The sequence below is a fragment of the Anas acuta genome, chromosome W, assembly GCF_963932015.1.
Source record: "Anas acuta chromosome W, bAnaAcu1.1, whole genome shotgun sequence".
NCBI classification, from domain to species: Eukaryota; Metazoa; Chordata; class Aves; order Anseriformes; family Anatidae; genus Anas; species Anas acuta.
The window spans coordinates 5,200,033-5,222,452 of NC_089016.1; the positions used below are offsets into that span (position 1 = coordinate 5,200,033).

Consider the following 22,420-nt stretch of genomic DNA (forward strand, 5'->3'; position numbering starts at 1 on the left):
GACCTCTTCCGGGACCTGCCTGGGAGTATCTCATGGGCTAGGTTGCTAGAAGGCAAGGGTGCATGTGAGAGTTGGGCTACATTTAAACAGCACTTCTTCCAAGCTCAGGATTGGTGCAGATCGAGTAGGAAATCAGGCAGAAAACCTGTGTGGATGAGCAAGGAGATCATCGATAGGATCATAAAGAAGAGGAAGGACTATGAAATGTGGAAAAAGGGCCTGTCCTGTTGGGAGGAGTATAGAACTGTTGTCAGGGCCTGCAGGGATGCGACAAGGAAGGCTAAGTCCCACCTAGAGATGAGGCTTGCAAAAGAGATAAAAGATAATGAGAAGTTTTGTTTTGTTTTGTTTTTTTTAAAGTCTGTAAACAGCAAAAGGAAGAGTAGGTATAATGTGTGTCCCTTGCTGAATGAGGGGGAGTCCTAGTAACAGGAGACGCTGAGAAGGCAGAGATACTGAATACTTTCTTTGCTTCAGTCTTTGCTTCAAGGACTCCTCCCCGGGACTCCTCGACCCTGGAGGGAGGAGAAAGGGTCTGGGAAATGGAGGGCTCCCCCCTGGTTGATGAGAGAGTGGTTCGGGAGCATCTGAGTGGGCTCAATGCACACAAATCAATGGGTCCTGATGGGATGCATCCACATGTGCTAAGGGAGTTGGCAGAAGTGATCGCTGAACCACTCTCTATCATCTTTGAAAGGTCCTGGAGAACAGGAGAGGTGCCTGAAGACTGGAGGATAGCCAATGTCACTCCAATCTTCAGGAAGGGCAAAGGGCAAGGAGGAGGATCCGGGGAACTACAGGTCAGTCAGTCTCACCTCTGTCCCTGGAAAGGTGTTGGAACAGTTTGTTCTGGAAGCCATTTCCAAGCGATTGGAAGAAAAGAAGGTTATGAGCAGTAGTCAGCATGGATTCACCAAGGGGAAGTCATGCTCGACCAACCTCATTGCCTTCTATGGCAGCATCACCAGCTGGGTAGATGAGGGGAGAGCAGTGGGTGTCATCTACCTTGACTTTAGCAAGGCTTTCGATACTGTCTCCCATGACATCCTGCTAGCAAAGCTGAGAAAGTGTGGGATAGAGGAGTGGACAGTAAGGTGGGTTGAGAACGGGCTGACTGGCCAAGCTCAGAGGGCAGTGATTTGTGGCATAGAGTCTTGCTGGAGGCATGTAACTAGTGATGTTCCCCAGAGGTCGGTGCTGGGTCCAGTCCTGTTCAACATCTTCATTGATGAGAGAGTGGTGTCTGCCCTCAGCAAGTACGCCGCTGACACAAAGCTGGGAGGAGTGGCTGGCACACCAGAAGGCTGTGCTGCCATTCAGCGAGACCTGGACCAGCTGGAGAGATGGGCAGGAAGAAACTAAATGAAGTTTAATAAGAGCAAATGTAGAGTCCTGAACCTGGGAAGGAACAACCACACGTATCAGTACAAGCTGGGGGATAACCTGCTGGAGAGGAGCTCTGAGGAGAAGGACCTGGGGGTCCTGGTGGACGACAGGTTGACCATGAGCCAGCACTGTGCCCTTGTGGCCAAGAGGGCTAATGGGATCCTGGCGTGCATTAAAAGGAGCGTGGCCAGCAGGTCAAGGGAGGTGATCCTCCCCCTCTACTCTGCCCTGGTCAGGCCTCACCTGGAGTACTGTGTCCAGTTCTGGGCTCCCCTGTACACGAAAGACAGGGATCTCCTGGAGGGAGTCCAGTGGAGGGCCACAAAGATGATACGGGGCCTGGAGCATCTTCCTTATGAGGAAAGGCTGAGAGACCTGGGTCTGTTCAGCCTGGAGAAGAGAAGACTGAGAGGGGATCTCTTCAGTGTATATAAATATCTGAGGGGTGGAGGACAGAAGGATGTAGCCAACCTCTTCTCAGTGGTTTGTGGGGATAGGACAAGGGGCAGTGGCTGCAAGTTAGAGCACAGGAAGTTCCGCACTGACATGCGGAAGGACTTCTTCATGGTGAGGGTGACAGAGCACTGGGACAGGCTGCCCAGGGAGTTTGTGGAGTTCCCTTCTCTGGAGATATTCAAGGCCTGTCTGGATGCCTACCTGGGCAGCCTGCTCTGAGGAACCTGCTTTGGCAAGGGGGTTGGACCCAATGATCTTTCAAGGTCCATTCAAACCACTATAGTTCTGTGATTCTGTGATTAACTCTGTCCTAACTGAAACCAGGACACCATTAAATGGCTTGTGCTCTGTTGTACGGGTATTCTAGCAGAATTGGTGTCTTTCAGTTTCCCCCATGAAGACCTTTGCCCCTAAACATGAGGCATTTTCCAGTTGTCTGAGGAAGGCCGTGCCTGCTGCTGCTTTTTTATTAGAGGACATCTCTAGGTGACACCAACCACAAGGTCACGTGTATTGGTCTGCCTGCTAAACCCACACCCATGAGATCTCATCACCAACACCAGGGCAGAGCTTCTTGCAGTGCTGCTGCTCTCCCACAGAAGTGTCTACTTCCCCCCCGTGCCTTACAAGCTTGTCCAACCCTGGCTGCACTCCTGTTGCTGGCTGCCACACCATCTCAGCTATCCAAAATGACACCTCTGTAACCACACACAGGCCTCTGGTTACTCCTCTTCTATGCACTATACACATCAGTGCACTGGCACTTCAGGGAAATGCCCAGGAATTCTGATTTCCCAAAAAAGGATATCACAGGATCACAAAATTACAGAATGATTGAGGTCTGAAAGGACAGGTTTGGAGACAGTATTGATCCATACAGTGACAGACCTCCAAGTAGACTGTGAGCCACAAGGCTGTGAGCCCAGCTGTCTGGGCATGTTCCATTCCGCCTCACTGGCTCCTCATTCTGCCTAGACTTCATCAGCATCTGTCAGAATCTTATGGGAGACAGGCAAAAAGCTTTTCTGAAGACAAGACAGACAATATTGCCTTCTCTCCCCTCATTTACCAACACAGTCTTTTCACTGGAGAAGGCTATCAAGTTGTTAAGTCACTACAAAGCCTTGGTGAATCCATGCTGACTCCTGACCTTCCATGTACTTGGAAATGTTTTCCAGGATTAACTGCTCCATCACCCTCCCAGGAACCAAAGAAAGGCTGTCTAGCCTCTAGTTTCCTGGGTCTTCTTTGAAGGCAGGGATCACATTTGCCTTCCTCAGCTCTGCTCTGGTCCTCAGAAAGGAGATTCAGGGGAGACCTTACCACACTCTGCAATCACTGTAAAGGGGGCTCTAGTGAAGTGGGGATCAGTCTCTTCTCCAAGCACCAAGTTATAAGAGGAAATGTCTTTAAGTTGTGCCAGAGGAGGCTTAGGTTGGATATTAGGAACAATTTCTTCTCTGAAAGAGTTGTGAAGTATTGGAACAGGCTGCCAAGGGAAGTAGTTGAGTCATCATCCTTGGAGGTCTTTAAAAAACATGAAGATGTAGGGCTTCATGACAAGTTTTAATGGTGGACTGGGCAGTGCTAGGTTACAGATTGGACTGGATAATCATAGAGGTCGTTTCCAACCTAAATATTTCTATGATTCACTGAAAAGTCTGTGCTCTGGGCTTCTCTTCATACTTTTGGCAGTGCTGGTGCATGGCAGTCCTTCCCGTGTGCACCCCAACTCTCACAGTACTATCTCTGCTTCCAGTTGCCCCTTTGGGAAGCTGAGAATCACCTCAAAGCCCTGTGTTCTATCCTTCAAACATCTTGGTCCTTTCAAAGGCCCATGACCATCAGAAATGGTCCCAGTGATACACGTCATGGGATGAAAGGATAATTCAGGTTGGAAAGGACCTCCAGAGGTCAACTTCTGCCTGTTGGATCTCATCCTCCTGCTTGGAACCACTACTGGTGGCTTTATCTCCTTGACAGTCCCCTGGCCATTCTCTGCTGTTGTTTTCCTCCTCTCCAAAGCTCTCTTTTCTCCAGGCTGAGTAAGCTGAGCAACCTCATTAGGCCAGGAAGAGCTGGACAGGTGAGAGGAGGGATGGAGAGAGATCAGATGGGAGCTGACCTTGTCTAGAAGTTGCCTCAAATACTGGTGTTCATCTCATCCAAGACAAGGTCTGGACTATGGGTACCCTAACTTGTACTCCTCATGCAGAACCACATGTCCATGGCTTCCTGGTGCACCACCTGGCCTGAACAGTGACTGAAGAAGGACTGGTGCCCTAACCTGCCAATCTCTTAATGCCCTTGCCCTGTGTGAAGAGAGTCTTGGAAAGCAAGGCTGGGATCCTGTGTCAGGGTTTGCATTGATGACCCAGCAGGCATGTGAGCTTCCTGCTGTACTTGTATGCAGCACATATCCTTGAGACAGTCTCTCCCAACCCATGTGCTGGCCCTTACCCCAAATGTCTCCCCCAGACAAGGCTCCTCAGCTCAGGTCCACCTGGAGGACTGAAGGGAAGGACCACAGGAAGTCCCAGAAGAGAATCTCAGAATCATAGAATGGCTTGGGTTGGAAGGGACTTTAAAGAACACCTAGTTCCAACCCTCCTGCCATGGGCAGGGATGCCATCCACTAGAACAGGTTGCTCAGGGCCTCATCCATCCTGGTCTGGAACACCTCCAGGGATGGGGCATCCACAACTTCTTTGGACAACCTGTTCCAGTACCTCACCATGAAGAATTTCCTCCTAATCTCTACTTTAAATCTCTCCTCTTTTAGTTTAAAATCATCTCCCTTTGTCCTCTCATTGGCTGCATGAGGAGAAGGTCACTCTCCATCTTTTTCATTGCCCCCTTTAAAAATTGAAAAGATGCAATGAGGTCACCACAGAGCCTTCCCTTCTTCAGGCTCAACATTCCCAGCTCTCTCAGCATTACTTCATAGGAGAAGTTTTCCAGCCTTTTGACCAACTTTGTGGCTCTCCGCTGGACCCATTCTAACAGATCAGTATCATTCTTGTACTGGGGACCCCAGACGTGGATGCAGTACTCTAAATGGGGCCTCACAAGAGCAGAATAGTTTCTCATAGATGGTTCCTGTAGTGTGGTGGTGACAGCAACGCTGAGTACAACTACCAGATCAGTCTCACATCCAATAATTTTATCATACCATAAGCCAGTGTTACACATTACAGCAAAATAATAACCTTAAACCAGCCTCTGAAAGTGATAAACAACACTGCAAAGAACACACAGTTGGTAATGTGCTATAGAACATAATTCAGAGACCAAACACAACTACAACCTCGAGATTCACAAAAAATCAACATTGTTTTCAGCAAATAATAAGCTTATAACAGTTTAATTTTAACATGCTCTGGGCATATCTGTCATTATCTCTACCCTTTGGGCCCTACCTTATGTGCCGAAGTGAGTGTTGTGGTTTAACTTGGCAGGCAGCTCAGCACCGCATAGCCATTTGCTCCACACCATACCAGTGGGATGGGAGAGAGAATTGAAGGGGAAAAAAGGTAAAATCTCATGGGTTGAGATAACGACTGTTTAATAGGAGAGCAAATAAAGGGAAATAATAAAGATGTTGTTGTTGTTGTTGTCGATGATAATAGTAGACAGCACAAAGCATGTGATGCACAGTGTAATTGCTCACCACCTGCTGACCAATGTCCAGCCCACTCCAGGCCACGGCAGCTGCTGGTCGGAGCCGAGCCAATGGGCGATGCTGGTTGTGCCTCTGTGAGAGCAGATTTAAATAGGGAAAAACCTGCTGGGAAACAGCAGCTGGAAGAGAGAGGAGTGAGAACCAGTCCTGCAGACACCAAGGTCAGGAGGTGCTCCAGACACCAGAAGTTCCTCTGCAGCCCATGAATAGGCCCATGGTGGAGCAGGCTGTCCACATACAGCCCATGCTCCAGGACATGCTCTGCCAACTTGGCCACACAAAAGGGAATGAAGAGAGATTCCCCTGAATGAGAGCAATAGCAGAGGAAAGCTTGATTTCCAACACAGGCATTTCTGGTGCACTCCTGAGAAGCCTGTGGGAGATGCAGGCCACACCAAGCCCTGGAACACTGGACGTCTTTCCTCCCAGAGCCAGATCCCAAAGAGGCATCAGCTCCCAGGGACGCCTAGCCCTGGATTGTCCCACATCATGAGGACACACCAAACTATGCCAAGATGATCCCTGGGCCTCAGGGCAGCCCTAGCATCAGGACCCCGGCTACCACATTGTCCCCAGAGCCTAGAGGGACACTCAGGCAAGGATCTCGCAGCAGCCACCAGCCATGTCCAGCCTCCCCCCAAAGCCCAGGACTTGAAGTATTGGACAGCTGACAGCCACTGGGCCACCCCTTAGGAAGGGGCTCCTAACACTCTCATTTTGGAGGAAAGCTACAGGAGCACGGGGAACTGGGAAATCATGTCGGAGGCGATGGTCACCCTCCAGCAGCTCTCCATCTCGCTTGCTGATGGCCCTCAGCTCAGGACAAGGGATGCCCGCCCTGGCCTTAATCACAACCCCTCTGCAAGGTGCCGCTGCTCCTCCGCCTGCTCATCTGCGAGGGTTACCAAGTGCAAGCTTGCTGCCTGCTGACCCCACTCCTGGCCACAGAAGGACAGCGCTGGGGAGCACCCAAGCAGTGCCCAGCAGGGACCAGGCCTTGCAGGGAAGTGCTGGCACTGCTGCTGCTCCACTGATGATATCCTGCTGATGCAGGGCATCCCCCTGTGACATCAGCACGTGTAATAGAAGGCCTGTGAGGTCAGCAGCAAGGAGACAGGACAGCTCAGGAGAGTGATGAGAGATTTCCCTTCTTGTCCTGAGAAACTGTCACCTCCATTCTGCCCAGTTCTTTTCCAGCATTTCCGTACAAATCCACCAGGAACATGTCCAAATGGTGACAAAGCCCATGGAATATAGGAAGTGGAGCGAAGGCACCTGGGATGTAGCAGACCCTCAGTGTGCTTGAATTCCTCTTCACTGCATGTCGCTCACTTGCAGAAGAAGGATGCGTTATATGGAGGGAATTGCAGTGCATACCAGGGCCTTCCTTCCCAGATATCTCACAGGGCTCTGAGATTTGAGAAGGCCTCAGCACCATCCCCCAGTCTGCCATGCAGGAGGCAGAGGTGGTACACGAGGGAATGGCAAATGTCCTCCCTGTTTATCATCCCACTTGTCTCTTCTGAAGAATCTGCCCCCATCCAGCACAGCACCCCAAGCTGAGGGACCTGTCCCCCCACGCCTCAGCAGCTCTGCCATCAATGTCCCAGCCCTGTGACAGCAGGCGGGCATCCAGCTCCTCCTGCCTCTGCCCCAGGCTGAGGGCATTGGGGCACATCTGGGCTGCAGCACCTCAGCTGTGGCACAAGGGCCAAACTCAGACTTGTCCCAGACCTTGTGCCAAGAGCCTGGGCATGAAAATGCTCATCTGAATGGTTTCCTTCTGAAGGGATAGAGGACCTCAGCTCTCCCCCTCCCATCCATCTCTGTTCTGCCTAACGATGGGACATGGAGAGGTGATTCTCTCCTTCTGCACACTTATTTCCAATAGGAGAAACGACACTGCTGGTGAGAAGTGTGTGTGCCCAGGGGAGGGAGGGAAGCCCAGGGATGCCTTTAGGCTGTTTCCCAGCAGGTTCCTCTGCAGCCCCAGGGCCATGTGCAGGGAGCCTGGTGGGGGGCAGAGCAAGGGAGGCCTTGGGCTGGGCCTCTGCTGCTGAGCTGGGCCGGGCTCCTGGGCCCAAGGGGAGCTCCTGGCAAGCGGGCAGCGCTGCAGAGAGACAGCTCTGCCCAGGAGCAGCTCCTGTGCACAGCGCAGCAGGGCTGGGGGCACTGCCTGCAGAGACACAGTGCTTAAAGGCAGGCAGAAGTGGCAGCATGCCCAGAGCTCCCTGCGGGAGAAGACTTCCCAGCCCTGCAGCCGGTAAGTCTCTGGCTGGAGGGCAATGCAGCCGCAGTTCCTGGAGGCAGGAGAAGCCGGGGGTGCAGGCAGGGATGTCCAGGGCTGTGGTGCAGAGCAGGGTCCCTGCTGTGCCCCAGGGGCTGTGTGCCGGGGCAGGGCCTCTGCCGCCTGCCAGGCTCAGCACTCAGCCTGCCCGGGGAGCTGCCCAGGGTGCTGTGGGGAGAAGCTGCGGGTGGAAGGAGCCCCCCCGGCAGGGCAGGGTCCTGCTGCTGGTGGGAGGCTGCTGCCTGGGGCAGCCTGCTCCACAGCGCAAGCAGGATGTATCCAAGTGGATATTGCAAGAAGAAGGATCAGAGAGGGGTTTTTGGCTTCCCTCTCAGATTTCCTGAGCCTTTTGAGCTTTCAGTTTTCTTTTCTTTGGCTCAGTGATAAGAGCAATAGATCTGATATTTCCAAGGAGATTCTGAGAGTCCTAAGCCAAGGAGAGACGTGCGGTCCTAAGCCAACACGAGGAGGGTTACATGGACCCCCAGCAAGTCCGGTTCCTGTGGTAGACTGCTGCCTGTGGCAGGCTGCTCACAGCTCCACAGCACCACCAGTGGTTTCCGAGGGGACTTTGCAAGAGGAGAGTCAGGGCAGGTGTTAGCTGCTTCAGGCTCAGCTTTCCTGCGTTACTGCTTTCATCTTTTTTTCTTCTTTGGCTTAGTGGGAGTAGAAATAGACTCTGCTATTTCCAAGAGAAATCTGAGTCTCCTCAGCCTTCAAAAATAGCATTACACGGACTGCACAAGTCCCCTTCCTATCCAACTGCTCATAATAAGCTTCGCCACCACATGGGCAGTGCCAAAAGGGTCTGTGTGATCCGGAGCTAGCGAGCTGCCCCTGGGCAGAGCCCTGCTGCCAGGAGGTGTCTGCAGGGCAGATCTGAGCACCCAGCTCTGATGGGGTGGGGGCTGTGAGCTGCAGGCAGGAGGTGGGGGGCACTTCCCTACCATCCGTGCCCTGCTGATGCCTTCCCCATAAAAACTCCTTGGCTTTTTTTCTCATCTAACAATAATGTCATGAGTTTCTTTGGACTCACTAGAGTTTTGGGGATGAGAATTCAGATACAGCTCAAAAACTGATGATGATGTTCTCTCAGATACGTCCATGAATAAAAGGCATCCATGTTCCCTCCTAACTGTTGGGTCTTGGGGGAAATGCTGTGTGTGGAGAAGAAGCTGACTCTCCTTTCAGGACATCACATCTAAGGAAATTTAACTCTTTACATGGGGCTTCTGCTGGGCTGCAGGCTGCCCTCCACAAGAGCACAGCTCTGCCCTAGCAGTTCTGTGTTTTCTAGCAGCGCCATGGAGAAGACACGGCAGTCCTAAGGCCATACAAATGCCGCTGAATCATTGTATATGGGCAGCTGCTATGATCTCTCTGTGACGGGCATGAAGAGCAGAGAGCTGAGATCCTCCTCAGGTACGATGAGATGGGTGAGGGGTTAAGAGATCTGCACTTTGAACCTGGATTCCTCTGCTCTCAGCAGCATCCAGGTTCTTTTCAGGGAAACACCTGATTGTGACCATCCTCCAGAGGTGCCCTCACAGGGCAGCTGGGAATAGGACTGATGGATACCCCAGCTGTTCTCACTCTGCCCTGAGGGACAGTCCCTTTGCCTTGCAGGACCCCAAGATTTTACTTGGTGAGCAGTACAAGCGTCAAGCATTTGTGCCTTAAATACACTCCTCAGGTGTAGGGCGGGGGCAAGTGTACAACTGCAAGTTACAACTGCAGAGCAGGGCTTTGTGCATTGTGCTTTGGTTTGTTACTTTACACTTGCCTCTGGGGGTCTTTCATGCTGAAGGCTCATAGTCTTCCTCTCAGGTTTTTTTTCTTGTCCTTCCCCTTTGTACTCCTTGGCGGCATGTCAAAAGCTTACACAGCGTCCCCTGCAAGTTTTGTTTCCTAGCCGTCCTTCAGCTTCTCTCTTCCCCTTAATCTCCTGGCCAGATATCAGGGGCTTGCACAGTGTCCCATTCAGAAGTCATAACAGTTACTAGTTGTTAACAGTTGTTCTGAAACCCCCAGACATCAGAGACTTCAAAGAAAGAACATACAAACACGAATAGCTCTCTATTGACACGAATTGTTAAAAAATTCCTCACAAAACCAAAGCATTATACACAAAGCCCTGCTCTGCAGTTGCGAGAATTTTGAGAAAAATGCTCCAAAACTCCTTGTTACATCAAACACAGTTCATTTGAGACCACCTCATGTTCCATTTACTTACTGTTCTAGTACAGACTTGTCTGCTGCAGAGTCTCTTGTCCCCCATAGAACCATCAGGCAGCATCACTTTGAGATCAAGTAGAGGACCAGTCTTCCCAAAAGCAGAGGCAGTTTTTTATGGTTTCTACAAAACAATAGGCTAGGTTTACCTCACAGAGGTCCACCCTAACATTTCAATTCTCTTTCCTCCTTGAACAGGCCTCCCTATCTAGAGGAGCAGATTCCTATTTCCAGGAGGATCAGATGTCCAACAGCAGCTCTATTACCGGGTTCCTCCTCCTGGCATTTGCAGACACACGGGAGCTGCAGCTCCTGCACTTCGCGCTCTTCCTGGGCATCTACCTGGCTGCCCTCCTGGACAACGGCCTCATCCTCACCGCCATAGCCTATGACCACCACCTCCACACCCCCATGTACTTCTTCCTCCTCAACCTCGCCCTCCTCGACCTGGGCTGCATCTCCACCACTCTGCCCAAAGCCATGGCCAATGCCCTCTGGAACATGAGCACCATTTCATACTCAGGATGTGCTGCACAGGTCTTTTTCTTCTTCTTTTTACTGTCAACAGAGTATTATGTTCTCACTGTCATGTCCTATGACCGCTACGTTGCCATCTGCAAGCCCCTGCACTACGGAAGCCTCCTGGGCAGCAGAGCTTGTGCCCAGATGGCAGCAGCTGCCTGGGGCAGTGGGGTTCTCTATGCTGTCCTGTACACTGCCAATACATTTTCCCTGCCCCTCTGTCAAGGCAATGCTGTGGACCAATTCTTCTGTGAAATCCCCTCCATCCTCAAGCACTCCTGCTCAGACTCCTACCTCAGGGAAATTGGGCTTCTCACATTTAGTGGTTTTCTCTTTCTGGGGTGTTTTGTTTTCATTCTTTTTTCCTATGTGCAGATTTTCAGGGCTGTGCTGAGGATCCCCTCTGAGCAGGGACAGCACAAAACCTTTTCCACGTGCCTCCCTCACCTGGCTGTGGTTTTCCTGTTTCTCAGCACAGGCATGTTTGCCTACCTGAAGCCCCCCTCCATCTCCTTGACATCCCTGAACCTGGTGATGACTGTCCTGTACTCGGTGATGCCCCCAGCAGTGAACCCCCTCATCTACAGCATGCAGAACCAGGAGCTCAGGAATGCCATTAGGAAAGTGATGTCATAGAGATATTTAAGGATGTGCCGAGGAAACTGACTGGACCTTTCCTCAGCTATAAACTGCTTCTTTTCTTCTTCCTCAGATGAATTAGAGTTTATGTAATGATAGGGCAAGCTGTCTTAACTTCCGGATGGATTTGATTTGTTTTTTCATTTCCCCTTGTGATATTGTTTTCCACAAAGAAATGCTGTTCTTCATCCCCTTGTACCAACATATCTTTTGTGACCCTGAGGCTTTGCATAAACGAGGAGCCAGACTCTCCGTGTATTTAAACAAAATAAATGAAACCACAACTTCTTTACCTGAGACCCACTCTCAGCTGATCAGGAAGTAATGGGACGAGCAAACCCTTTCTGGCTGCAGCAGCTTGGGGCAGGATGCCCTGGCCCTGATGTAGCAGGAGCTGCCTAAGAAACCCCAGGGATGGCACGGAGGGGCTGCAGGCCTCTGAGGATCCGCTGCTGAAGAGAGCAGGGGACACAGCAGGGGACACTGACCTCTGTATGCTTCTGCCTCGGATTCTCCCCTCTGTGGCACTGAGCCCTCTGTGCCCCAGGAGCTGCTGTGGCCTTCGGAGGGGCTGTGGCTGTGGTGGCAGTGCCCAGAGCCCTGCAGCAACCTGCGGAGGGCACTGTCTTGGGGTCACCCCAGCCTGGGCTGCTGGGCTGGGCTGGGCAGAGGGCAGGGAGGTGGGCAGAGAGCAGGGAGTTGGGAGAATTGGGGGGAAACTGGGAAAGGCTGGAATGGCCGTTTGACCATTGCTCACATCTCTGCCCACCAAGGGCACGTGAAGTGCTGCTGTCCCTCACAGCCCTGCCTGTACTCTCTCCCTTCTCACACTGTGCTCTGTCACATCCAGCACTTTCCCAGGCCTTGTCCCACAGGCTCCCACCCCATGTCCAGCTGGCATCACTGCAGGGCAGCCCTCTCCAGGGCCCAGGCATCTGCCTGCAGCTTCCACAGCTGCTGCTCTTGATGGCCTCCTGAGGCCTGCCTGCTCCTGGCCCATCACAGTGTTGTGAGGAGGTGACCTCAGCAGCAGCAGCCCAGCCATGGTGGCTCAACAGAGCTGTCCCCTGTCAGAGCTGCCCCCTGTGTCCCATGGGGTTTGTGATGCACTCAATGACATCGCCGTGTCTTCCTGCCTGCCACCAGGCAGTCAGGTCACTGCAGTAGGAATGGCATCACAACCCACCTCCCAGCCGTGTCACTGGGACCTTCCTCCACATGTCCCCTCTCCCCAGCTCCCAGCACTGCTGGGTTGGTTTCCTGATAGTTCAGGTGATGTAAAATCCTAGAATCCCAGCCACTTGCCCGTCTCTCTCCCAGTTATCTATGTGTACACGTGTAACTCTGTATATACATTTACCTTTACTAGCACATATAACTTTAGTTATAGCTGTAGCTACACAAATATTTTTCACTATACAGACAGAAAGATGTGAATATTCCCACCAAGAAAGGCAGATAATACGAATATGTATATAGATATATATGTATATATATATCTTCCCCCGTACTTGCATTGCCAGAATTTCTCTTATGCACTGCACTTCATCTCCTCAGTCTTTGAGGTATTTCCACCTGGCCTTACGAAACAGACCATGCTGGAAATCCCCTTTCCAGCAGTGTGTGCACGTGCATTTTCCGCTCTTCTGCAGAGTTGCCCTCCACTTGCTCTTGCTCTTTGGTCATTCAGATACTTCTCATACACCCAGTTGTTTCTAGGGATTTCGGGGAGGTTGGGCTTGCCTGTATTTCAGTAGTCCCTTTCATCATCCCTGTAGCCAATTCTGTATTTCTCTTTTACCATTTCCTATCGCTCTGTGTCAAAAATTTCTTGTACAGTCATCCCTTGTGGATGGTGCACCTCATTGGAGGCAAGTTAGAGTTGACTCACAGTTGTGGACTGTGGTTTTTGTTTGGTTGCTTCTTTTATTTTTGTTGGTGTTTGTTTCTTTTTAATATACATTTTTTGTAAATATTAAAAGAAAAAGACACCCACACACAAAAATAACAACAAAAACTATGTGCAGCCAGATGTCTGAGGAAGGGAGGTGGGAGTTGGTGCAAAAATCATAGAATCATAGTATATCCCAAGTTGGACAGGACTCATAAGGATCACAGAATCACAGAATCACAGAATTTCTAGGTTGGAAGAGACCTCAAGATCATCGAGTCCAACTTCTGACCTAACACTAACAGTCCCCACTAAACCATATCCCTAAGCTCTACATCTAAACGGCTTTTAAAGACTTCCAGGGATGGTGACTCCACCACTTCCCCTCAACTACTCAAGGTGAGGCCCCAACAGTGCAAGGTAGAGTGGGACAATCACCTCCCTCAACTGACTAGCAATGCCGTGCTTGATGCACCCCAGGATATGGTTGGCCCTCCTGGCTGCCAGGGCACACTACTGGCTCATATTCAGCTTGCTATCAACCAAAACCCCCAGATCCCTCTCTGCAAGGCTGCTCTCCAGTGTCTCGTCACCCAAGAAACAGAGTTCCCCTGAAGGAGAGCAGTACAAGGGAAAGGGTTTCTGGCACACTCCTGAGAGGCCTGTGGGAGCTGCAGGCCACACCAGTCTCTGAGACACTAGACAACTTTCCACCAAGATCCAGATCCCAAAGATGCACCAGCTCCCAGGGAAACCTGACCCTGATTCGTCCCCCATCATGAGGACACACTGAGCCATGCCCAGACAAGCCCTCGGGCTCAGGACAGCCCTAGCATGAGGACCCAGGAGTCCTGACTGTCGCATTGTTCCTTAAGTCCAGCGGGACTCTCAGGCTGGGCTCCCACAGCAGCCACCAGCCCTGTCCAGCCTCCCCCACAGCCCAGGACTTGCAGCTTTGGACAGCTGACAGCCCCTGTGTCAACCCTTGAGAAGCAGCTCCCGACATCCTTACCTTTCGAGGAGAGCTGCAGGAGCCCTGAGAACATGGCAGTAAGGGTGGAAGTAATGGTCACTCTCCAGGAACCCTTCATGCTGCCGGCCCTCAGCTCAGGACAAGGGATGCCCGCCCTGGCTCCTCAACCACAACTCCTCTGCAAGGTGCCCCTGCTCCTCTGCCCATCAGCGAGGGTTGGGCAGCAAGGGTTTTGTCACATCAGGGCTCCATGCACAACAGAAAATTGTCGTTTTATTGGTGTAAAACTGAAGATTGCCTACATTTTTTTTAAGAATTTCAAAAATTTCACTTCAATTAGCTGAAATGATCGAACACTTCTAATACAATAGTTGAGGTGCCCCATGAAATCAAAATGATCATATGATGATTATTACAAGCATGAGAAAAAATACTGATCTTCCCCTATAGTCGCATTATCAGAACTCTGTCTCTTGAGCACCGCATTTCATCTTCCCCATCAGAGAATCATAGAATCATAAGTCAAGGTTGGAAAATGCCTCCAAGATCAGCTGGTCCAACTGTTGCCCTACTGCCAATGTCACCCACTAAACCGTGTTCCTAAGCACCATGTCCAGCTTTTCCTTAAACACCTCCAGGGACATCCCAATGCCTGACTACTCTTTCTGAGAAGAAATGTCTCCTAATTTCTAACCTAACCCCACCCCCAGTAAAATTTGAGGCCCTTCCCTCTAGTCCTATCACTAGTTTCCTGTGAGAAGAGGCCAACACTCAGCTCCCCACCACTTCCTCTCAGTTAGCTGTAGAGAGCAACAAGGTCTCCTCTGAGCCTCCTCTTCACCAGACTAAACAACCTCAGTTCCCTCAGCTGCTCCTCATAGCACTTGCTTTCCAGGCCCTCCACCAGGTTTGTAGCCCTTCTCTGGACACACTCCAGCACCTGGACGTCCTTCTGGAAGTGAGGGGCCCAAAACTAAACAGAGTACATGAGGTACGGCCTCACCAGAGTAGAGTACAGGGGATGAACATCTCCCTGGTCCTGCTGGCTACACTACTGATACAAGCCAGGATGCTGCTGGCCTTTTTGGCTACCTTGGCACGCTGCCAGCTCATGTTCAGGCAAGCTTTGACCACACCCCCAGATCCCTTTCCTCTGCACAGCTTTTGAGCCACTCTGCCCCAAGCCTGTAGCCTTGCATTGGAGTTATTGTGAACAAAGGGCAGGACCTGGCACTTAGCCATGGTGAACCTCATCCCATTGGCCTCTGCCCATTGAACCAACCTGTCCAGGTCCCTCTACTGGGCCTTCCTACCCTCTGGCAGTTTGACACTTCCCCCCAACTTGGTGTCATCTGCAAACTTACTGAGGGCGCACTCAATTCCCACATCCAAATCATCCATAAAGATATTAAAGACGATGGGCCCCAACACCAACCCTTGGGGAACACCACTGGTGACTGCTCGTCAGCTGGATTTCACTTCATTCACCACTACTCTCTGGGCCTGGCCATCCAGCCAGCTTTTAACCCAGCATAGAGTGTACCTGTCCAAGCCATGGGCTGCCAGCTTCTCCAGGAGAATACTGTGGGAGACTGTGTCAAAGGCCTTGCTGAAGGCTAGGTAGACTACATCAACGGGCTTTCCCTCATCCCCCAGGCAGGTCACTGGTCATAGAAGGAGATGACGCTGGTCTGGCAGGACTTTCAGGTATTTCCAGCTGGTCTGATTAAAGAGACCATATCAGAAGTCACCTTTCCAGCAGACTATCTGGACATGTGCAGTTTCTGTTGTTCTGCAGAGTTTTCTTCCACTTGCTCTTTGGTCATTCAGATCCTTCTGATAAATCGAGTTGCTTCTTGGGACTTGAGGGGAATTCAACTTGCCCGTCCTTTGGTAGCCTCTCTCATCATCCATGTAGACAACTCTGTAGCTGTATTTCTCATTTACCATTTCCCATCTATTTGGGTCAGATGTTTTTCTGTACGCTTATCCCCTGTGCATGGTTCAACTTGGAAATGGCTCATTGCTGTGGACTTCTTTTACTTTTTTTTTTTTTTAACGTGTGTTTCTTTGCTGTATTTTTTTGTTAAGTATTAATAGCAAAGACACACACATACATAACAAGAAAAAACTGTTTGCATCTACTTTTCTCAGAGAAGGAGGCAGCAGCTGGTGGAAAGGGGCTGTAACATCCACCTGCAGATGTCAGTGGAGAAGTCTGATGTAATTAAAAGTGATGCAAGTCACGCTGGCTGATGTGAGAAGTGGTGGGGATGGAGAGCTGAGCAGCAAGGTTGTCCATACAGTCTAGGACTTCAAGGGACTGCTTTTCCTATCCATCCAGACCTCCTTAGGAGACACTTTGGATCCACGTCAACTACTGAATGCTACTAAGTTAAATAAGCTTACATATGAAAATGTTGTTTTGTAAAGTGGTCATTGAAAACTTCCTCTTTAGCAACACTCTTGAAAACTTATTAATTAACTGTACAAGTCTGGAAGACTGGATGAAAATGGCTGAATTGCAATGAGCCCCATGGTGCATTTGCTGCTGAGCCCATGGACCTCAGGTAGTGAGAAGAGAATGATGTAACTGCAGGAGAAGTTAAAGTCAGAAGGAAACTTTGAAGTGTCTAGGAGTATTAATGGGCCCCAGTGAGGGTCATTACTGACAAAGCCTCCCCATGGACTTGTTAGAGCACACAATTGGAGGCCATGATTGCAGGTAGACAAAGGCACTGGGCAGGAGACTCTGATGCTGAGTAAAGGCCTTGGTTTGTTTGGTGAAGCAGAAAGGCCAAGCCATGGCCCCCAGCCCCTGGGCAGGGAGGTCCTGTTCCTCACCCATGGCTCAGGGCTCTTTCTGGGGCAGTGGGATGTGGGGTGTGTGATGCTGTGTGAAGGACAATGCTATGACACCTGCTGGACTCTCCACTGGGTTGCAAGGAGGCCACAAGACCCCAGTGTCAGGAGCACAGCATGTGTCCTCATGAGCCTCAGTAGCAGAGACAACTGCCATAGCCAAAGGGACAAAGACCTTGGTGCTGCTGGGGCCTTCCAGCCTTGCCAGTGCTCTCGGTCTTCTCCACTAAAGGCTGTCCTGCACTGTCCTATCCCTTCCCACTTTTCCCTGCAGGCTGTAGGCACCCACCTTGCTTCTCCACCTTGCTCTCATCCAGATATTTCCTTACTTTCACTGATGTCTCCCCACCCTCCATGGCAGTTGCTTGAAACACACTAGTATGAGCTGACCACAGACTCCTTCTGGGTGATGTCAGGCACCACAGCACTATCCTTTCAGTGACATTTCCTCCTCCAGGAGAACTTTGCAGTACAAATGACAAGTGGGCCAGATTGTCCAGCAGAATTCCCACCCACAGCCTCATCCATTTGATAAGTCCACATAGCACCAATCAGGCTATGAGGAGTCTCTGGGAGACAAAGACACAGGCCAAGGTGCAGGTAGACAGTGTCCCTTTCATTCCCCTCCCCTATGGGTTCAGCAATCCTGTTTTTGTCCTTCAAGTACCAGGAGGTGGCTGTGGAAAAGCTTGCCCCATCACCTTCCCAGGGACTGAGGTGAGGCTGACCAGCCTTAATTCTTCCCACCCTATTTTCTCTTATTCTGGAAGACAGATTTGAAGTCCTTCTAAGTCTCCAGAAAGTTCTCTGATCCCTCTGGCACATTTGCTGACATAGTCCATGAAGGCAGGGGAAGGTGATGCAGGAGACAGGCCAGAACACACAAGTCTTTCTCTTGCAGACCCAAAGGCAATGGTTTTGCAATGGTTTTGGTGTCCCGCTGGCTCCTGCTGCCTCTCCCAGATGCTGGGAGGCACCTCAGCCCTGCAGTGCATTGCCCTGCTCTGCACTCATCTGAGATACTGTATGGCATGAGGAATGGACACAGGCTGAAGGCATTTGTGCTCACTCAGGTTTGCCTCAGTACATGAACAAAATGTACACACTGAAGCCTCATCTATACAGGGCACACATACGGATTTCTGACTTAGCCATTCAGTGTCCTTCTGGGGGGGGACAAACCACCTCTCTGAGCTGGGTTCAGAGCCTAAAAAGTCACCCAAGATGTAACCAGGACAATATCCACCTCTTATTCTCTACCGCATATACAATGACAGGTTCAAGACTTTCCAGTAAGTCTTCATTAATCAACACCCTGCAATTAAGACACAGATATCATTCCCTTAGTCTATGGGCCTACTTAATGAAATGTCCATAAAATGTTCAATGATTCCATTTAGTCCATGAATTGGGTTCTATCTGTTGTTGTGACCCCAAAGGACAGGAGAAGACATATGTTACATGGAGTGAGAGGGCACCAATGCCAGCTCAGGTTAGGTCACTGCTGCACTTGCACTGCTCCTTGTGAGGCTCCTCTGCTATTGGTTCGAGTGTTTCCTGCTGTGGAACATGGCTGTGTGGTGCTTATCTGCCTGCTGGGTTAAACCACATCACAGACCAGGCCGCAAAATCTGACATTGCAATGAGCTCCTCCCCTCACCCCTGCTCCAGACTGGGCTCATCCACCGGCCACAGTCCTTTAGAGGTGTACCTGTTCCAACACAGCCTTATTCAGGAGTCTTATTCCCTTCAGAGCTTTACCTACTGTGTCATGGAATTACCAGCGGTCACGGATGCTTGCAGGTATACCTTCTGTGTTGTACACTTATCCATGTGCCACACTCTCTTCAGAGGTGTACCTGCTCTAGTGTGGCCTTTTCCATTGCAGAAGGATGATGAGGAGTTCTGGGCTGCAATGTAGAGATTCAGTGCAGAGATGATTCAGGCAAATGTGGGTCTGGGACATATTGGCTGACAGAGGACCAACAGGGTCAGGCTTTGGAAGAAGCCTGATGTGTTGTGAGGAAACCACGGGTATTGGTAAATCCTCAGAAAAATAAAGGGTTCTATTTCAAGATAAAGCCAGAAAGGATGGAGAGAAATTAGGACAGCTTTGACAATCATGGTGTCAGAGTGAGCTGGGAAAGTGAATGTGCGGTAATAGGATGCAGGGATTAAAGCACAGGTAGAGGAAAATTTGGGGCAGGCTGTGGAGGGGGATGGCAGAGGGCCATTGTGGGGCTGGGGCCCCCAGTGTAACTGATGTCCTTAGGGCTACAGCTGCAGCCTCTTCCACTGAGGCTTACCAGCGGACACTGGTCCCTTACTGCCCCAGGGCCTTGTTACCTCCTCAACCCCACAGAGCCTGGCAAGTGTCCTACCAGTGTCCTACACTCGGAATTACACACCCCCACATCACACTGCCCTTGCCAGAGCCCCGAGCAGCCCAGGAAGTGCAGGATCCCCCTTCCCAGGGGATGTGCTCAGGCCTTGGCCATCCCCCTTGGTGAAACACATCAAGGGCTTTCAGAGTAACTTCTCCATTTGATTTTCCACCTGTAACCAGTGCTTCTGATTTCCTCCTCCCCCCATCTCCCATGGACAGGCACCTTGTCTGGTTATTTCCCTCGTGGTCTCTTCTGGGATGGCCCTCATCAGGGTTGGCCAACACCCTCAAACATTTGGGGGCTTGCTTCTGTCCTTTACTTCTTCAGAGACTTGCTTCAGGATCTGCAGTTCAGGAACTTGGCAGCAGAGGGCGAATCAACATGCAAAACTCCCTCACAAGCCAAGGCTTTGGGCATAATTCTCCCGAAGTCCTCAATTCCTATGGGGTTCATTAGGGAGATGCCAGGAATCTCCTTAAAGGGACTGACTTCAATAATAATAATAATAATAATAATAATAATAATAACAACACTTATAGGAGAGAATCTAAGAATCCCTTCTTTCTGCTGTGTGTTATTTTTTTAGTTGTCTACCTACAGATAAAATGATACCAGCAACCTCAAACTGATATTAATTCTGAATGTCTTCTAAGGGACTTTGAACATGTTTTTTTAAAGACAGAAGGTCCTGTGTATCTCCTAGTCCCAAATGGGTGCTTCAGCTGTTCCACGACATCCTTGAGGCAGCAGCAACATCTTTGTGGGCAACTGAATCAAGTCCTGAAGGACATTGTAGGCCAAATTGAATGTATGTGGAAAATTCCTTAATTTAATGTAATAAATTTGTAAGAAGACTTCAGTTTCAGAACTTTTTATGATTGTCCACAAATTCTCACCTTTTTTTTTTTTTTTTTTAAATAGGTCATGTACATGTACCAGCAAGATGATAACATCCCCCTATATGTAAAGAAAAAAAAAGGCAACTCTTTCCAAAAATATATTTCTTCCCAGCACTTGGAAGGGAGATTATGTTCCCAGGACATGCACATATTGGCACATTTCACCTTTACATCTCAGGTCTAAGCAGAGCAGAGAGCAAGGTTAAAGAAGTTGGATACATCCTGCTTTTATCTCTTTGCTGTCAAGCAATGGCCAGTCCTGTGCTAGGAATTCCCTCACACATGCTTCCTGTTTATGAGCCAGCCAAATCTTTATGGCACAAGTGGCAGACTCCAACCAATACCCAAAAGGCCAGAGCACAGACTTGTCAGTGAATCATAGAATCATTTAGGTTTTAAGTTTATCCAGTCCTACCTTTAACCTAGCACTGCCCAGTCCACCATTAAAACATGTCATGAAGCCCTACATCTTCATGTTTTTTAAAGACCTCCAAGGACGATGACTCAACTACTTCCCTTGGCAGCCTGTTCCAATACTTCACAACTCTTTCAGAGAAGAAATTGTCCCTAATATCCAATCTAAACCTCCTCTGGCAGAACTTAGGTCTTATCACTTTTGTCTTATCACTTGATGCTTGGGAAAACAGACCCACCCCAACTTCACTATAGCCCCATTTACAGTGATTGTAGAGTATGATAAGGTCTCCCCTGAACCTCCCTTTTAAGCCCAGAGCAGAGCCGAGGAAGGCAAATACGACCCCTGTCTTCAAGGAAGGCAAGAAGGAGGACATGGGAAACTAGAGGCCAGACAGCCCCTCCTCAGTTCCTGGGAAGGTGATGGAGCAGATAATCCTGGAAAACATTTCCAAGCACATGGAGGACAATAAAGTGATCAGGAGTGGTCAACATGGATTCACCAAGGGTTTCTTATGACTTACCAACTTGATAGCCTTCTCCAATGAAAAGACTGCCTTGGTAAGTGAGGTGAGAGAAGGGGATATTGTCTGCCTTGTCTTCAAAAAGGCTCTTGAGATGTCTCTCATAAGATCTTGATAGAGAAGCTGATGACGTCTGAGTAGAATGAGGAGGCAGTGAGGTGAACTGAAAAGTGCCTGGACAGTTGGGCTCACAGCCCTGGGGCACACAGTGTAGGTGGAGGTCAGTCACGAGCAGAGCAATGTGGAGTCAATATTGCATCCTTCCAGACCTCAACCATTTTGTAATTTTGTGATTCTGTGATATCTTTTCTGGCAAATCAGAATTGCTGGGCATCTCCCTGAAGTGCCAGGGCACTGATGTGTACAGTGTGTAGAAGAGAAGGAGTAACCAGAGTTCTGTGTGTGGTTACAGAGGTCTCATTTTGGATAGCAGAGATGGTGTGACAGCCCACAAGAGGAGTGCAGACAGGAGTGGACAGGATTGTAAGGCACGGAGGGGGAGCAGACATTTCTATAGGAGAGCAGGAGCAATGCAAAGAGCTCTGCCATGGTGTTGTTGATGAGTTCATGGCTTTGAATGAGCAGGCACACCAACATGGGTGACCTTGTAGTTGCTGTCACCTAGAGACCTCCTGTAAGGAAGAAGCAGCAGCTATGGCCTTCCTCAGAAAACTGGAAAATGTTTGCAGGTGCCATTCCTCACAGGGGAAGTTGAAACAACCAGATTTCTGCTAGAATACCAGCACAGCAGGGAACAAGCCATGTAACGGGTTTCTCTAGGTCATCAATGTTAAATTTATGAGCACTGTTATTCTTAGGCCAGCCAAAGGCTCCTGGAGTTGAATCTGGCAAGGGACATGAAGAACAACAAGAAAGACTTCTACAGGAAATGAATCAGTACATCAGGAGTGAAAGCAAGGCTAGAGAAAAGGCAGACCCACTGCTAAATGAAGGGAGGGCCCTGGTGGCAAAGGCAATAGGGAGAGCTGAGGCACTGCTCACTGCCCTCTTTGCTGCACTCTTTCCAACCTTGCCTTCTGGAATGGCAAGCCCATGAGATCCGTGAGAGGGGTCTTATCCATATTAGATAAAGACAAGGCAGCCCAAGTCTTTTCTCTGGCACCCAGTGAGACAGTGGGCACCAAATGAAACATTGGTAATACCATGTGAACACAGGAAAGCACTTCTGTACTGTGACTTTGGTTGATGAGTGGCACGGGTTGCTCAGAGAAACTGTGGAAGCTACATCCCTGGGGGCAGTCAGAA

The 22,420-nt window shown here is 50.0% G+C and overlaps 1 protein-coding gene across 1 annotated transcript; it reads left to right on the forward strand.

Annotated features, from left to right (window-relative positions):
- Positions 1 to 9,768: 9,768 nt before the first annotated feature.
- On the forward strand, positions 9,769 to 11,297 carry LOC137847526 (olfactory receptor 14J1-like). Its single transcript, XM_068665807.1, has one exon. It carries the CDS (start codon positions 10,287 to 10,289, stop codon positions 11,199 to 11,201), a length of 915 nt encoding a protein of 304 aa, XP_068521908.1. The 5' UTR covers positions 9,769 to 10,286; the 3' UTR covers positions 11,202 to 11,297.
- The last annotated feature ends 11,123 nt before the right edge of the window (positions 11,298 to 22,420 follow it).

Coding starts and splice junctions, on each gene's coding strand:
- LOC137847526 (XM_068665807.1), top strand. CDS start 10,287: ATGTCCAACAGCAGCTCTATTACCGGGTTCCTCCTCCTGGCATTTGCA.